General features: G+C 40.1%; 1 protein-coding gene across 2 annotated transcripts in view; it reads right to left on the reverse strand.

Annotated features, from left to right (window-relative positions):
- Positions 1–1,485: 1,485 nt before the first annotated feature.
- LOC150075321 (homeobox protein dve-1-like) overlaps positions 1,486–18,033 on the reverse strand; it is a 404,285-nt gene continuing 387,737 nt past the window's right edge. The window contains exons 6-7 of one of the 2 annotated variants that reach the window (XM_090388927.1): positions 9,649–9,690; positions 1,486–3,730 (exon numbers count right to left, since the gene is read on the reverse strand). In XM_090388927.1, the coding sequence (XP_090245053.1) occupies positions 2,357–3,730; positions 9,649–9,690 (1,416 nt within the window). In that variant the 3' untranslated portion in view covers positions 1,486–2,356. The remainder of the gene's footprint in view (positions 3,731–9,648; positions 9,691–18,033) is intronic. The other variant, XM_090388929.1, reaches the window with a different exon arrangement.

Raw genomic sequence — 18,033 nt, forward strand, 5'->3', positions numbered from 1 at the left:
CTTGTAGGTATGCTACACCGTATCGCAAGGCTTCTAAAAGGTCATCTTGCAGCAACTAATCCTGATGGTACAATTGGCCTATTAAGACAATATAACATTTCAGTATGGTTTCCAGGAATGAATACCGTCTACTGAAAGAGTTAATCTGATAATGTAGTTTTAGTAACAAGAGATGCCCGCAGATGGCGCCACATACAACCCCATTTCCCAGAAGACGGTTCCCCTTATTTGGAAGAAATTCTTTTTTTTTGCAAAAAATAAAATGCACAATCATTGCGCTTCCTAACTATAAAATTCGGGTGTTTAAACGAAATTTCAAACGAATAATTCGTATTTCGCTTTTTTTTAACAAGTAAAATGCCAAATATAATATGTACTTATTTTGATTCAAATACCCACATGTTGATGTATGAAGTGAGTTAATAATTAAACTGATCTGTCATGTAACTGCAAAGCATTTTTTTATTTTTCCATGAAAAAAAAATCCATCGCCTGCACTTTTTCTTCACGTTCCTGGTAATAGTTGAGCGTAAACGAGAATTATCAAATATCACGAGGACCGGCTTTCCCTTTCAGCAGTTAGCAGTCATCTTTATGCAGGGCTGGATTTTGGCGTTCGTAGTCGAATTATGTCGAAATGTGCTAAAAAAAAAAAAGGGGGGGGGTAAAATGTTTCTTCTATTTTACCACTTTGACTGCGAATCACGTCAATTAACGTGCCTAAAGTTTACCAATTATAATAAATGATAAACCACTTCAATTCTTCTAGTTTCGAGAACAGTCGCTAGGTAGCGTATGCGTATTGAATTGAAGTTCCTAGAGTCAATTGCGCCCAGGTTTTTCTCAACTCGTTTTTCGTTAGTCACAGTGAAAAGGGTGAACTTTTTTTTTTTTAAGTTTTCCCCTTCCTTCGTAGGCCCTAGGCACTGTGTACGGTGCCTAATGGGAAATCCGGCCCTGTCTTTATGGTGCAAGATTCTACACAATTCGTGGGAAGATGAAATCGCAGATTGTGTAGCATAAGTTAACTGTGGCTTGTAGTTCCAGTTAGTGCAACTAAAAATTTGGGTTTTAAATATAAGTGAAGCGGTTATCCCCATAACATTTTTAGTTTTATTTTTATTATTATTTTGCGAATAATAAAATGCGGAATTCTACCGATTGGCAAGCGATGTTCCAAATACTGACAATTTACACTTTCTCTTTTGACATTAACTTTTTTTTCCCTTTGATAATTAAGGAGAAAAAAAAAAAAGAAAAAAAAAAAACAGAATGCAGCAATTCCGAAATGGCGGCTTCTCTAAGCAATAGACTGTTATTTACCTCACGAACGCAAAGCAATCTCCATTTTACTTCCACTCGAGACCTAAAATTTCGCCTCCGACAGGGTCTAAACTATCCCCGAGTGCATATTAAAAAGTTTCCGTCAGTTTCAAAGTTAAGAAACAGCAACAAGTTTTGTTTTTTTTTTTTGTTTTCCTTCTTTTTATACAGGATGAGTGAAAGCAACAGCACGATTTACACGCCACATGTCCCCTACCGTCTTTCTCCTACCTCCCACAAAAATCATCTAACTTATTAAGACGTGCACTAAGGCTGTTTACGTGTTGCGGGTCATGAACTTTGTTACGATGGCGTGAAACTATTGCAAATGTGTGTATAATACGAGTACTGGGCAGATAGAAATTCTCAATCTAAACTATTCGGCCGCCATTCTCTACCGAATGCTGTCCACATTCGCTATGTAGCCAACAGTGCTAGGTGCCTCGTGTTTCTAGATCAGACCTGAAAGTCGTAACGTTAAACTACGTGGCTAGTCCCAGGCAGGCCACTAGTCAACAACAAAAGCTCTGTACAGTATCTAGCATCATCACCAACACTACATTGCACATTCTAGATGGCACAGTTATTTCAACCACGACTATACACAACAACCAATAGCTAGCTCCTGCTCTACTGTCACTACAGTTTATTGCCCCAATGCCCTCCATCCCTTTTGAGCACCCGAAGGACACGGCAAAAGTTTCCTAAAAAACAGTACACTGATTATCTATTGCTGCCTCGTCTGCTGGAGGAGACTGACCTTGCCCATTCTAATTCGTAATATGGCAGGGACTGATGGCGAGTTGTACAGAGTGAGCTCACGCGGCCTAGCAAAAAACTTTTGTCACGTATGCGTGTGTTGCTAGGCGATCCCTCTGAAGGCGAACGGTCAAGAACACACTCGCTACCGATGCGCAAGCGCTTGACGCATCCGTTGGGAGCGTTTCACATTGCAACACGTGATGTGACTAGAGTCAGTTCGACCAAGCTGTTCTACATCGGGTACACCACACACTGCACCGTCCCCGCTGCTCTACGTGGCCGGCAGCATCAGCTTGTCGCCACAGGACAAGCTGCTTTGCAGGGAAGCCAGATTTAGCCTTTTGCACTTAGCTCGTCGATTTTTGAACCAGAATTGGATGTTTTTTGGCTCGAGCTTAGGGAACTTTTGCCGGTATGGCATGCTGTTCAATTCCTGCGTGTATCGCACTATCTGACTGTGAGCAGGGTGGGTGTTGGTTGAAAACCACTGTTCCAGGCGGGGCACTTCCGTTACTGGGTCTATGAACGTGCGATTTCTTTTGCGCCGCTCTTCCAAGTGGCTCATGGTAGTCGCGGAATATGGAGAGAGCTGGTGATCTACATCTCCCTGAGTATGAGAAACCTGGTATTCACTTTCTCCGACGCTCCCGTTCTGATGAGACACCGTGTTGTCCAAATTGTCCTGCCTGGTTTCCTGTTCTTCGGACACCATGGCCACATCATCCATGATATCCACCTCCTCCTCCCCGCTGTCGCTGGATTCTAGTGAGTGCTCGCTGCATGAGTCTCTTGGCTCTTCCTTGACTCGGAGTTCTGTAGAACTGGGTGCCGACAGACCCTGCTCTAATTCGGAATCGGGTTTCAAAGAGCCATTGTGGCACCTCTCCCGACGTATGGACAGGTCCAAGGTATGGACATTGTCTGACTCGTCTGAGCTGTTCACTTGGGATTCCGACAAGCTATCTCCAAGGCTATATTTTCCTCCATCTGCCTCTAAAGGACCTCTACAGTCCATGTTTTCAGTCCTACCAGAATTCAGTCTTTCTGCTAGAAAACTATGTTCTCCTGCAGGTCTTCCGAACAGAAGCTGACCTTCCATGATTGGTTCGGAACAGGGGCTCTGCAGGCCATTACTATCCGTGCAACACTTCTGCTCCGCCCTCTTGTGAGCCGCCCTGGCGTTTTTGAACCAGTATACCACATTATTGACGTCTAAGGGTTTTCGGCCACGCCGTGACTCCAGAGAGTTCAGTTCCTTGACGTATTGCTGGATCTGCAACCGGGAAGGATGTTGGTTTTCTGCAAACCAGCGATGAAGCTTTGGCAATTCTAGCTCGGGATCAAAAGAGGTGCGGATTCTTGTGCGACCCTGCGAGTGCTGACTGGATGAGGCACGCGAAGTGAGGTCTTGAGTCAATGTATGCTGTGGAGGGCTGCTGGCTCGAGGTTGAGGATCAGGTTGATTTTGAGGCTGCTGTGGTTGATGCTGCTGTTGTTGTTGCTGCTGGGGGACGTGATGCTGAAGTAGCGCCACCTGTCGACAATGTTGGAACACCTGTTGCAAATACCACTGGTCGAACTTCTTCCTCGTGTCGTCAGGGATGTCGCACTCGATTCGTCCTTTTGTAAGAGCAGCTAGAACGGACTGCAGAGAGAAAAGAAAAAAAAAAAAAAAACTTCATTAACATACTGACTACTAAATAATAATAATAATAATAAGAGTAATTGTAATAACTAATAGAAATAAACTTTACATTGTTTTTTTGCAAATCAAAACATCAAGTGTCAAATTGAAGGACCCAAAAAAAAAAAAAAAAATTCGTCTACGCAAAGAGGTGCCAGTTTTTCATTGGATGAAACTCTACTTCTGAGTTTTCTTTTTTAGATCTTTGCAATACAGTCCTTATTGATCAGGATGTATTCCCGAAAAGTGGAAGTAAAACATTTCAGGTAGGGTTCAAAAATGTTCTCTACAGCTCTGTTATAAATGGTAACAGCTAAGAATGTGGACCTGCGAGAGGCGATATTGAATGTGCATTTTAGAAGAGTGAGAGAAAAAGAGAGCCCACCACTACGCTTAACATTGAGTATAGTACCTGGTCAGTGAATCAGTAGCAGTTACCGCATATGAGGCGTCTTGCTCCCAGTGTTTAATCGCCAATCATTTAACAAATTGTGGGGGTGGGGTGAGTTATCTTTATTTATTCTGAAAATCCTATTCCTCAAAGAGGCCTACAATTATATTATATTATGTTATATTTTTTTTATATCCCCTTATTTTAACCCCTCCCACTTTTACACCTGACTTGATTGATTTCAGAAAATTCCCAGACTCACGGGGACCCCTAATATATTAAGGTATTCTTCCACTGGACTGGCTGAGTTTAGAAATGACAGACACACACACAAGAATGTAGAATATACAAATTTGTTTTTTATTGTCATATTATATATAAGAAAATTACAATAACCTTTAACAGAATACAGTATTTAGTTTGACACTTGTTATTTTACTAATTTTTAAATGTGTATATATCTTGTAATTTACAGTCAACCTTGTTATCAAAAGAACTACTAAATCCTAATACTTATATATATCTACATATATATCACTGTGTCTCTTCATGTTGCTCTACAAAGATTTCAGTAGGTCTGGGCATTTATTACCCCTCACAATGCACAATCTGTCTCTTTGCTCCTTAACAGTCCATGTAAGTCAATAAACCACCATCAGCCAATGAACAGACAAAATATAATTTCATAAGTGCTCGTTTCCCAACTTATTAGGAAATACATATATATTCATTCAAGAATCCTTCCTTGCAAACATGTCACCAGTCAACAATATCCAACCAATTTACTTAGTTACCTTTCCGTTCAATTAATCCACTATTTCACAATTAGGGCTAGATGCTCATTTAATTGTTTACCTGTTTAATCATTTTCTACCCCAAAATAAGTCATACTCACAGCAATTTAACATTCACAATAATTCAAGGACAAAATTTTTACTTCCTACTACAGATTAACTTACTCTTAAATTGCCTTACTCTGATCTCTATACTAATTTAAATTATCACTCCTTAAGTATTACACTCGTACAAATATATATATATATATATATATATATATAGTTAGTACTTTGACATTCTCTCTTAAAACTTATAGCGTCCTCCTAGAGTCCTTTTCATTATTAAATTAGTTCCCCTTTTTACAAATTATATTCTCAGTACTTATTCTAACACTTACGCAATGGTCGGGTATTCCTCCCTGCTCGGTCTCTCTTCCTATCTGCTCGGGTTGAGGACTGGAAAGCGAAAGGTTGCTCATCCAGGGAACACAGTAATCTATCCTGGGTTTCTCTACCGGGTACTGCACGGCTGAAGATAATACCGGATCTTATCTCCTTTCTTCTTCCATCTGCGTTGCGTCCGAGGACTGGGATACCTTCCGGGTCGACTAGTCACTCAACTGCTCAATCGAGAAATTTGCCTCTATGGCGTTTCACCATTCTTCCCCCATAGACTGCATTAACTTCTTCAAGGGAACGATACTTCCGACTCTAGACTTTCACAAAATAAATTCTTATAATAAATTCTCCCACTACAGCTTCCATCTCTCCAGGACTGCTTCCACCACAAAAACTCCTCTCCGAATGATCAGTATCAATTTCTTCTTCCCTTCTCTCCTTTCTCTCAAATTTCCCACCGCTTTCTTCCTGGCCAATCGTTGACTTCCCTATCCTTTCCTTCGTGATCCTATTCGTCTCCCTTCATTTCCGTGGGCGTGCTTTCTTTTTCCTAGTGTGACCGAACTTCCGATAATCTGGAAAATACTGGTAATTTCTCGAAATTAAACGTAAGTTCCGGTCAGCTAAGAGAGTTTCCGGCTTTCTTTGTGACCTCACCCCCCATTACTACGTCGCCCACACCTGCTAGAGGTCGAACCGTGAAATTTATTAATAGGGCCACTTCCGCACTCAGTGCCCTTTCTATAGTGTATATGCTCCTGTCTTAAGTGGGATTTGTTTCGGTCCATTATGATTGCTTTTACTGACTCGCTTAAGGAATTTTTCCATACAACCGAGATTTAACTAACTGGGTGTGTTTGGACTAACCTTCGAATTTCAGTGTTTCTTAACAAATGATACTTGTCTGAAACTAACTATATACGCCACAATTAATTCTTCCAATATTTAACAAACTTTATTAAATTATTGTAAGGCTGGGACCTTACAAAATCTCTTGGGGCACGACATTTTTAAGATTTTACAAAAGTCATACATTTGCTCAAAACACGATCACACGACGTACCTTGTAAAAGTTCACACATTCAGCATTAAAGAATACATTGCAACGGCAACATATTTGTATGGATGGCCTAAAGAAATGTGCCGTTTTACTCGTTATGTGATGGTTTCGGGAAAAACGAATATTTTACAAAGTACACGTGAAGAATAACCACTAAAACCTGTCTCCAAATATGATATGCGGTTTTCTCACGAGTTCCTGACTAACTAAACTACAATTTTGGTTATTTTCCCAAACGTTCAGTTAGGTTCACTTCAACAACGACGCGACGTATGTGTTTTTTTCGTCAACAATTCTTAAGAATTCATCTACGTTTCTGTTCTTCGCATATTCGCCAGAATATGTGAAAAACAGTAATCTTTCCCCTTACATTACGAGTTCCGCAAATTCAAAAGACGCAATGACTGTCGAGGGACAAAGAATGCAATTTCTCTACTTGAATTCTGTAAATTTAGGGTTGGTTGAGTTGTGGGAGAGGACACTGTGGGCAGTGCTTTTAACAACACTCTTGGTGTAGTTGAAATAGTAATTTCAGGAATAATTACATCCTATATGTGTACTATTATTCGATGAAATTCAGAGGCTTCTAGTTTCATAACTCGTTAATTCATTACTACTGCGTTTTACCACTGGAAAATACTTAATACCAATGCAAAAACAACGGTTTGTCAATTTTGTGCACTCCCCCGCAAATAGCAAAACCAATTCCAACACCACGAGTTTACGTTGGGTCGGGGACCATATCCTGACAATAAAAATCAAGTTCTAGCGGTAAGGAAAATATGTTCTGAATGGAGCAGCTAACAGAACTGCGTGCGGTATGTCCACGCAGTTCAGACGTAGCCATTCCGGGTTAGTAATCCCAAGAAAAGAGAAGCGTTCTTTATTCGGGCCAGCGTTAAGTAGTTCACTCGATAATCAGCTTACAGAAGGACTTCCGACACAAAATTGAGAACAACTGCAGGTACACGGGACTTCTTGACCTAATTCTTCCATAAGACGGGGAGGAGAAAAGCAACAGTCACCGATGAGCCTAATCCACGAAAGGCAAGAGTTTAAAGAATGCATCATCAGAATGTACACCAACACCCTAATTATCGATATTTTCTGTGTATCGCAATGGATAAGGGCCCTGGCTTTAATAACTACCGCAACTATTAAACTTCAAGTAAAAAATTTCAACCATATTCTCCAGTGTCAAAACATGCCTCAGTACGGACAATATGAACCCTAAATATACTTCTTTACCTGTAAAGCATGCATACTAAACCACGTTAAGGCAAGAGTTAATGTAGTGTTACATTCCTGAAGCATCGTTCCGTGCGAAAATAAATAAGGGGAAAGAGAGGGAACTGCCATGCATCACACAAGCATTTGTTAAATGCTAATGGATTTTCAAGCCCACTATAAAGACAATTAGCGAAGCATCATGAACGGTTGGTCTTAGAGAACCCGTTATAATATAATGAGCCCACTGTTAACTGACTGCCAATCCCGCAGCTGGGGTTCTCAAATATATCCAAATACATAGATTGTAACTACCACTTTTGATCCTAATTTAAGGGTTCATCAGAATTAATGCAAAGGTGTTCGGCTGGTAAAACCTCTGGAATGCTCTTATAAGGAGCATACAGGGCTGACGTCTCCAACGTTCCAGTTCCTTTCATATTTTTTCTGTCTACACCTAACATCAACAAAAAGAGAAAAAAAACAAAAAAAAACAGTATAAATATCACGTCATACTATTTTTTTTTTTTTTTTTTTTTTTTGCTAATAATCTTTTCTTCACCCTACCGAAATAACTACTGCTGACAAGTATTCATCATTTGGGAAGCGAACTTGAGCTTCAAAACAACAACGTGATCGAGAAGACAGAATATAATGGAAAATTAACTGTGTGCTAATATAATTTGTTGAAATGTTTATTTTGAAATTAAGGTTTCAAAATATCTATTAATAACAAGTGGAATAATTAAAAAAGACTAACTATGAAGAAAGTTAATGCTTTCGGTTTTTAAGGAAATGGTGGGGAGGAGGGGGTATCGGCCCTTTAAGGAGATGGCATGACCGCTGAAATGGCAGAAAGGATGGTGCCATCGTCTTATAAATATTTTATCCTTTTAATCAGCATTATTCTCCAGGTGGAATATGCGTTCGCATTCTGCTGCAGTTTCTGAATTTTTTGCAAAAATAATTATTTTCATGCAAATTTATCTGCATATGCCCTACGCTTGATTAAGTTCATGGATGCATATAACATAAACGGATCACTTGAAAGTGATTCTGCACATAGCTGAAAACAGTGTCACTGGATAACAAAACGATAAGAAGGGTAATGAGAATAAGTGATTTAGCGTTTCGTCATTAGAAAGTGTTCGCATTTTGGTGGTGGACAGGAAGAAACCAACAGAGGAGAGGAGGGGAAAAAAAAAAACCTATCTATAAAATTTTTATACAGATTTAAAACGAGTACGCGCAAAGATGAAAGATTGGAATTGTATAGCCTTTGCCATACAATTCTAAGCCTTCCTGTTTTGGTTCTTCCGAATTGGTGTCAAGGCAACTCAGAATAAGAGGCGTCGTGTCATATCTGTAAATTGTACGCTTTTGGTTTATCTCTTTGTGGAACCAAAGCACTTGAGACAACTCGACATAAATATAGAGTAATACAAGAACATGTACAAAATTAATACGAGGTATGTGCGCACAAGTCAGAAAATATCGTCATAATTCCCACAACATCTGCAATACTCGAAACTTGTTGCAAAACCCTTTTTTTTTTTTTTACTTTTTTAAGAGCAACTGGAAATATTTTGCTTGGGGACTTCTTTCAGACGTGACATCACTGTACACACCGGATCAGTTTCGAATAATACTGTGCTCAGCATATTTAAGTTACTTATTTTTATTTCATGCCTAAAAAAAAAAAATTACCAAATTTGAACTCACTAATTTTCAACGTAATAACAGACTATCTCTACTCAAGGGGCTCAGCCAGTGGCGCAGGACATTAATTGCAATAAGTGAAAATGTTCCGACTGTATCATTTAAGACCATTCTCTGCTTGTCAAAGAATGCAAATCCAAAATGTCCGAGGAATCGTAGCAAAGGTACCCACGCTTGAACGAAGTCGGACAGACAGCAAACCTACAAACATTTCGATAGAATTTAAAGGAAAACACACATGAATACGACCGGCCAAATATTTACTTTTAAAACTGTGTATAGGAATTGAACTTAAGTGGACACATACCTGGCTCAAGCACAGGTGGCTCCCTTTAACACTAGAACCAATCTGAAAAGACAGAATTTCATCAACTATTTCACACAGCAGTTCAACCTTGTTAAAGCTTAATACAATACACTTGTCTCAGCATTTTACAATACATACAAGTCACAGAACAATTTGACAATTGAGCGCACGCGCGCACAAACAGAATTAAAGTGTGATTTTTGTTAGCTATGTGAACCAAAAAATTGCATGCTCAAATGTTTCAAGTTTTTTTTTTTTCTGAATGCTAATGCGTAGGCAAACGTCCTGGTGTTATGATGTTTGTGTTTTGCTTGATCCTTATAGGAAACAGAGTGCGTGTAAATGGTATTGATAAAGCATTTATAAGTCCTGGAAGTTATTGTATGTCAATGTCTAACCAACCATAAATGTTCACTGACCTGGATCATGACAAGAAATCACAGTAACGGCGAATGATTGAAACTATGCTGTTTCTCAAACTTTGTAGGTCCTACTTACAGCCTTGCATGAATCTTGCGTGCATATTAATAGGGAAGCCATATAACCTTATGTTACGTTACTATGGGCAAGAAAGTCAAAAGGGGGCGGTGGTGAAATTCAACTGCGGAGCACCATTCGCATTCCTTAAACCTTAGCATCCTGACACAGTACTCGGAGATCTGACGAAGTACGCAAAACAAAGGTCTGAATACCGAAAGCATTGATTCTGCTCATCTCTCTCTGTCACTGCTCACTCTTTATACAAAAATTCACGTGGGAGAATCCTAGATTCATTCCATGGCTGGTCTGTTAAGACTACCCCCCCCCCCCTCCCACTGTGAAGTACTATTAAAACAGCGGTTTGTTGCGTTCTGAATGTTACGTGATAGCAAATATATAGAAATCCAAATGGGTAAAACCAACAGTCTGACTTTCAACTAGACAGCTGAGGATAATAACATGACTCGGATAGTTTTTCTTTTTTAATTAGTTTAAGTTAACGTGGTAATATTTATTCGCACAGAAACCTGTAAATAGATTTTTTATTTAAATAGATTTTTGATTCTTCCTCTCGTTCCGCTGTTGCAGTGAAGCATAAATAGTGGCGGTGGAGATACAAAATTGAAATAATGTCTACTTGGATCTTGGCATCAGAGAGCAAACAAAATTGTATTAAAAAAATACTTGCTCAATTATAATTAACACAGTATAAACGCTTCACTATACGATAACTTTGGAACTAAGACTTAATTCGATTAACTGGAAGCCTAATGAAAGTTCAAAAGTTTTTACAGCGGATAAATGTTGAATTCTTGCCCATTGCTGCCTTGTTAACGGATGGTATGGCGTGAGTGCCATCCGTAGACAAGTATCTATAAAGTGAACATATCCTAATATTTTGTACCTGCATTGAGCTGAGCAGTTTCTTTGGGAGAAATGTATACGAGGATCGATAAACTTTCAAATCAGACAGCCCTCGGTATAAATCACCGTCCTCTCCCATACCGGGTGGAAAAGACCTGAGTTGAAATCCCGTCAATGAGGCGAGGAATTATGGACCACTTCTTACAGTGACTGAATTAGTCTCAGACGAGGGTAGTATGGGGTTTTTTTTTTTTTTTTTTTTTTTTTTTAAGGAGCATTAGCAACTAAGGCCATATTGCTCCCGGGATATTCGGTGGTCATTCCCTGACCTTTCCGTATTTGATAGTCACGGGCTCGAACCCCGGAAGAAGCGTGTGCTACGCACTGCTGCTTTTGCCCACCTGGCTACGGGGGCGCCCACAGAACACATGCAATTTACAGACATATTATACGATGCAATATGAACTAAGCTTCTGATGCGCAAAAAAAAAAAAAAAAAAAAAACACACGACCTCTAACATAGTCACTTTCCACTACAGTACATAACGACTAACTAAGCTCCATGTGGGAAAAACGTAAGGTGATATCAATGGACCAGTATCTGCATTTCCATTTGCCTCGCATACATTAAGATAAATTTTTTTACACACACACGAGGTGCGATCAAAAAGTTCGGTGACAACTGAGTACGGTAAATGTTTTTGTATTCTCTTTATTTTGTGAACTCCTCTGACCTTGTGTGGTCGTCCAGAGTATACACAGAAATTTCCCCAGTCGTTGCAAATCTGCGCCCTGTTAAAGGTTTAATCTTGTGGGGAACAGGGAAGGCAAATATCATGAGTATGGCGGAAACCACACCGATGGAATGCTTCGCAAGAAATTCTTGAATGGAAACCGCTGACTGAATGTGCAGGGGTGTTGCCATGATGAAAGCGTCAATTCCTTGAAACCTGATCTCTGATCAGTGAGACACAATCTTCGCTGAAACGCGTCGCATTCTAAATCTTTGGCTAAAATTGACTGACATGTTCTACTAAGAAAATATAAATTCCACTTTCGTGCATAGTTAAACGTCGATCACTTCTGACCAGATCACGAGCATGAGCGGCTGAATCATTATCATTGGTTTTTGAGGTTGAAGATAATTGCCGAAGACGATCCTCGCTCCACAGAGCGAGAATCATCTTCGACGGACGAACGGCCCTCTTTAAACTTTGCAAACCCCTGAAAAAGTCTTCGAACGACACATCCTCACCGAAAGCTGTTTCAGACTGAAGGCAAATGTGATTCGTATGTTACTACGTCTAAAGAAGACGCCGAATATAGTGCGACAAGTCGAAACACGTAACGACGCTACGCCACAATTTCAAGATACAAACGAACTTTTTGATCGTACCCTGCGTATGCGAAAGACTGGGGCAACTATCATATTTCTGGATAAGAGGAGCATGTACATTTACAGCTATTCGTGCAACGATGTGACATGTGTGACCGAAGGAGCGCAGACAGAAGTATTTGCGTCCATACACTAGGCACGCATTCAAATCCTGTTGCCAAGGCATCAATCGACTGATACCCCTTTGCGGCGCTTACCGAACACACGTACACAAAGAAAGAGAAAGAATATTTTCTGCTTAACCCACTCTCGAGAAGTAATCTTATGGCCTCGGCCGACTAGAGAATAAACGGAAATTTATTTAATGTTCGAGAAGGATTTTTTAAGCGCTAAGTGCCCGCAAAAACAGCAAACAATTCCGTCAATATTTTATCATCGTTATTATTGTACAGATAAACGCACCCTGAGCTACCCTCGGTGTACCGATGCGCGATGGAGGGGAGGAAGAAGGAAAAAAAGGGAGAACATATCGTTTAAACACATCGAAAACCTCTAAAACCAAGCTGCCACCTAATAAATATATTCGCTTCGATCTCGCTATTGTTATGTAATTGTGATGACATTTCGGTGCACACAAAGCGTTCCGTATTGGTTCGCGGTTTGTTTTTACGCAGTGTTCCGCTAATGCAGATCTCTCCGGACACATTAGTCTAAGAGCCCTTTCGTGTTCCTCTTCTTCGTTTCCCCTTCCAACGTGTAGAGTGCTTTGTTTCAATCCGTGCAACACAAATCGTGCTTCTTAATGGGTGAGGGTCAAGATTACACTTTTTCTCGGGGTCTGTTCAATCCGGCAACGGATGCACGCAGTTATTCGCGAAGCGCAAATGTAAACAAGTCGCGATTAGCGCCTTACTAAAGTTACTCGCGCCGGCAGGAACACTGCGCACCCTTAACGCTTGGCACCAGTTCAAAGTGGCGAAATGTTCCTCGCTATCTGCTGCGATTATACAGTTAGGAGTAAAAGCGGATACATTTGTACTGGCACCGTAGTTCATCAACAACGGTTGCGATTCACGAAAACGACCAAAGGTTGGAATGAATGAGAACAGCTTGTGTGTTTTCCACCGAATGGATAAATGAATGGTCTGCGAAGAAATATGTGGATTTTTTTTTTACGATGAGCTACACCAGATAAACTTTAGAATATGCTGCATCCAGACAGCAGGGAACAAAGTGACATAGCCAACATCGAACAATCTGTCTGCGGCCTTGTTCTACACCTTCAAATTCCTAGAGCAGAGTTTCTCGAACTTTTATTTTTAAAACAGTTATAGCCGAGTTGGAGTCAAACGTTGAGATTGGAAAAGACCCCTTTAACTGCAGCTCCTGGGATGAAATTCTGAAATAGAATGAAACAGAAATATGCTAATAAAGATCTGTACTGTAAGGATTAATTCCGCATACACGAATTCATTTTGCTTCAAGTCACGTAAGTGTGGCATCTTTAACTCTGTCGGTTCAAGGTGCCACCCACGCGCATGCCAGAGAGGACAGAAATTGTATAGCCCGCCATATCTGAAGGGCGTATCGGCTAGAGACCGGATTCCTCGCATCTCAAACCTTATCTAAGAACAAACTGTTCCTGCCAACACCGCTGTCCAGAGATGAAGCGTTCACTTTGACTTGGGTGTATACTCTACAGTAATGAAGATCATTGTTGATGCATAAAGATTTGGTCTACCTTCACAAGAGCGCTGGGATCACCAGACATCGAACAACAGCCGATATGTCTCTACATTAAGCACCATTGCTGCCACCAGATGGCTGCACATGTTCACACGATATGAAATGACTACATCGTGTTAAAATTCGCAACTTTTGCAAATAGGTTCTAGAAAACATGGGATGTTTATGATCCCGCAAACAGGCTAAATAGAAAATGAAAAGGACTCGAGTAATCAATAGACCACCGAGCAATAACGCGTTGTGAACATTGTCAGTTGATGACTCATCAGTTTGTACCCAGTGACCTTATTTTCTTTACAGTCTGCAAAGTTGCGAATTTAAACACTGTAGTCATTTCAAACCGTATGAACATGCGCAGCTATTGGTGGCTATAAAATACCACATGAGCCATCGACTGACTACTCGACTATTAGCGACTTCAGTTTATATATAACCTGTTCTCAGGATCATAACAGCCCATATAATTAGTATTGTGTTATTGGTAGTCTATCAAAGCACAGGTCTACACAAATTTCAGAATTCAACACACTTTCTAGGAGCGCGTGAACTGCAATTCGAGCTTCATCTTTCCATATTCTTCTGAACATCATTCTTCCAGTGAAAGTACGCTATCTCCGTACACATACTTTTGAATTCTCTTAAAAAAAAAAACAAATGTCAATTTGAAAAACTTAGTTACAGATGTAAATTCATATCAATAACATCCACTGCAATAAAACTGTCGCAATAGAAGCTATCAAATGCAAGTTCACCGTTGACAGAATTTGTGTTATATAATAATGAAAAAAAAATTATCCAAGCAGTTGATTCCCATTACATTGGAGCTATAACTCTGATCAATTAAAAAAAAAAAAATCACTCGAAGCATTCAGAATTAATACTCATTGCTGGGCAATTACGAAATTCGAAAAGAAAAATGAGAAAAAAAAAAAAAAAAAAACCCTCCCATATTCTGTCAACCAGGTGAACTAAGCGCAGTTCCGGGTTGTGAACGCAAGCGAAGCCCGCACACGGGAAAACTTCCGATACATAACAGGTGCCTACGACTCCAGGCCACGTCTGGTGAAAGGTCGTTGTCTCGAAGAAGGCAGCTTTACATTTCTTGGAATTTGAGAAACCTGAAGTTTCGTTCCCCGAAGATGAGCAGCCCTATCTCGTTTTCAACGAAGTCGCCTACGCTACACAAGGGATGCATTTTCCCTTTCAAACCGAGACTTCATTATAGTGGCTTTTAATGGGGAGCGTGACACTGACAGGTCACTTGGTGAAAATGAAACGGCTCAGGTGTATGGGATTTTTATACTAATGCTCAGCTGGATTTTTTCTTTTTCTTTTCATTGTCAATCCGTTTTTATCTTAATAGATAAAAGCCACCAGACAGTATTCTCTTCTGTACCACAACAAGCTTAGTCAGCATAGACCAGTATTATTAACCCGCCGTTTAGAATGAATGAATGAGTAAGTGAATCGGGTAGCATTCGTAGGAACCACGCATGATGGCACGTTATGGCAAAGCGCTACTTTATAATGCTTGCAAATTTCAAATGGCATCTAAAGAAATTCCATAAGAGTACGTGCAATATTCATAAGAGTATGACGACTTCAAGAAAAGGAGACGGAAAGGGGAATATTCCCTTCCCACATCCAATAAAGACTTGGCTACTAATAATTACAAGAGGAAATTGTTAAACATGTCTCTTCAGAAAACTGTTAGTCGTGATATAAGCAGATTACAATTAAAAATACTCGATCATTTGGAGGGGCGTACAATTTTAGCTCTATAAAGATCTATTTCGACCGTACATATTTATCGTACTTTTCCATCGGCGATTTGACTATCGTCCATGATTGAGATCCTTTAAAGAAACCAAACGGCGTTCCCAGCAATTTCAAAAAGTCGTTTGGAGGCAGGCACTGGATCGGAACAATTTTTGAGCGTGGTTTGTAGTGACTCGAGATATTCTCGCAGAGCGATAATCGGTACACGCTAGGATGCGATTAACACAGTCGCCTCTAAAGCTCGGACTACAGGTACAGAAGAGCAGCTATTCTCTAATACTCTCCCCTTCCACTTGTGCCACGTGGCCCAAGTGTTACATCTTGTTACCAAGACCTCCGAGCTACACTTCCCTACATCGCAGGAGCGGCGGAAAGCTCCAGTGTCACCTTCAACTAGCTGTCTGGAGAAGGCAAACGGGATAAGAGTGCCCGGTCCTCACGGCGAGCAAGATCGACATTTTTCCGCCGTTTCGTTAAACATCCAGTGTTTGCAGGTGCTCCATATCCCATTATCTCGGCCCCAGTAGGGAAAAGAGGCAGGCAAGATTTCAGCTAAGGATTACAGGGAACTGCTTTAAAGTTCAAAGCCTGTTTCCCAGCAAGTCCGTGGATGAGGACATGACAGGGGCGTGTCAGCGGGAGATCAAAAGTTCCGACTGCTAGGATTTCTGCGTTGATGAAAGGAAACTTCACTACCAACCTAATCCTCCGTAATGAAGATTAAATTACACCTAGCGAAGTGAACACCGTTCTCGAGCTCCGGTTATCGGAAGCAAAAAGACTAATGTTTATGGAATTAATTCATCTAGTCTTCACGAGATGGGTAATGATATTAGAATTTGGAGTCTAAGTAAGCAGGCTTAGGTAATTAGTCTGTTTCGGTGATGGGAAAAGATGGAATTCTGCATCAGATAGCGGATGGAGATATGTATGCCCAACAAGACATGCATTAGAGGGCGACAGAGAGAGAGAGAGAGTGAGAGAAGGGGGAAAAAAAAAGACAGAAACCAAAGTTACGCAAAATTTAATTAAAAGAAGTGCTTTTGATTCTTCCATTTCATGTAGTTTTGTAAAGTATGCCGAAAATATGTTCGAATATAATGAAATTTGAATAGAAAGCACACTGAATGCATTAAAGGAACACACTAGAGAGACCTTTAATCTGAACGACACAAATTATTGACGACGATAAACATGGCACAAGTAAACGCATTTTTAAGTAAACTGCATCGAAGACAACGGCAATGGACGAGAAAATGTTAAAACGACATTCCGAATTTCTAGAGAGAACGAGAAAACATTGCAAGTAGTAAAAGCAACGCAACAGATCCGCAAGACTTTATTTCGTATTAATTTTACTTCGAGCTAGACAAACACGAGTCTTGGAGCATTTTGAAAACGTGAATTAAAATACATATCGAAAATAATCATTAAGGTATGCCAATTTTCTAACAAGTACATTCTTCCTAACGACTTTTCCTCGCTACTGAAAAGAAAAAAGTGAAACTTGCTTTTTCCTACATGGAAAGTGGAAAATAGCTTTGTAAAACTACTGGGCATGTGCTGAAAGGATTATGTGACTTCCCTCCTTAAATAAAATAAATAAATAAATAAATAAATTTTCTGTTTATACTCCGGGACGACCACGCGGTCAGAGGAGTTCACATTATAGAGAGAATACAATAAACCACCGTATTTAGCAGTCACGGGCTTGAACCCCGGTCACTCAAGGCAAGGTCACTCAATGCACCGGCGCTGACCACTCGGCTTCGCCTTCGCATATCTGAAGTAGATGGTTACTCACATTCAGTCGCAAATGACGTAGTAGGCGACAACCTATTTATTCACACATTCTATTCTCAACGGTTAAATCTAATGCATAATTAATTCCATTTAAGTTATACCGGCAGAGTGAGGGAAAACGGATGCCATGTTATTTGAAATACCGTATAATCTAAAGTTAAGCAATAAAAACAAATGTGTAATAAGTTTACTGACCGATTGGCTTATTGGGTGTGTATAACAAGATATAAATCTTGTTTAACCATAAATACGTGTTCTAGAAATATAGTATACTTTTTGAAACTGCCTTTAAGCGTGTCCTTAAAGATGGCGTTACCTTCGTGGATGATGTCCACTAAGAAATGAGCGATTTTATACACAACAATAGATAACCATCG

This window comes from Mastigoproctus giganteus, chromosome 14, assembly GCF_048544385.1.
Source record: "Mastigoproctus giganteus isolate SK-2022 chromosome 14, ASM4854438v1, whole genome shotgun sequence".
NCBI lineage: Eukaryota > Metazoa > Arthropoda > Arachnida > Uropygi > Thelyphonidae > Mastigoproctus > Mastigoproctus giganteus.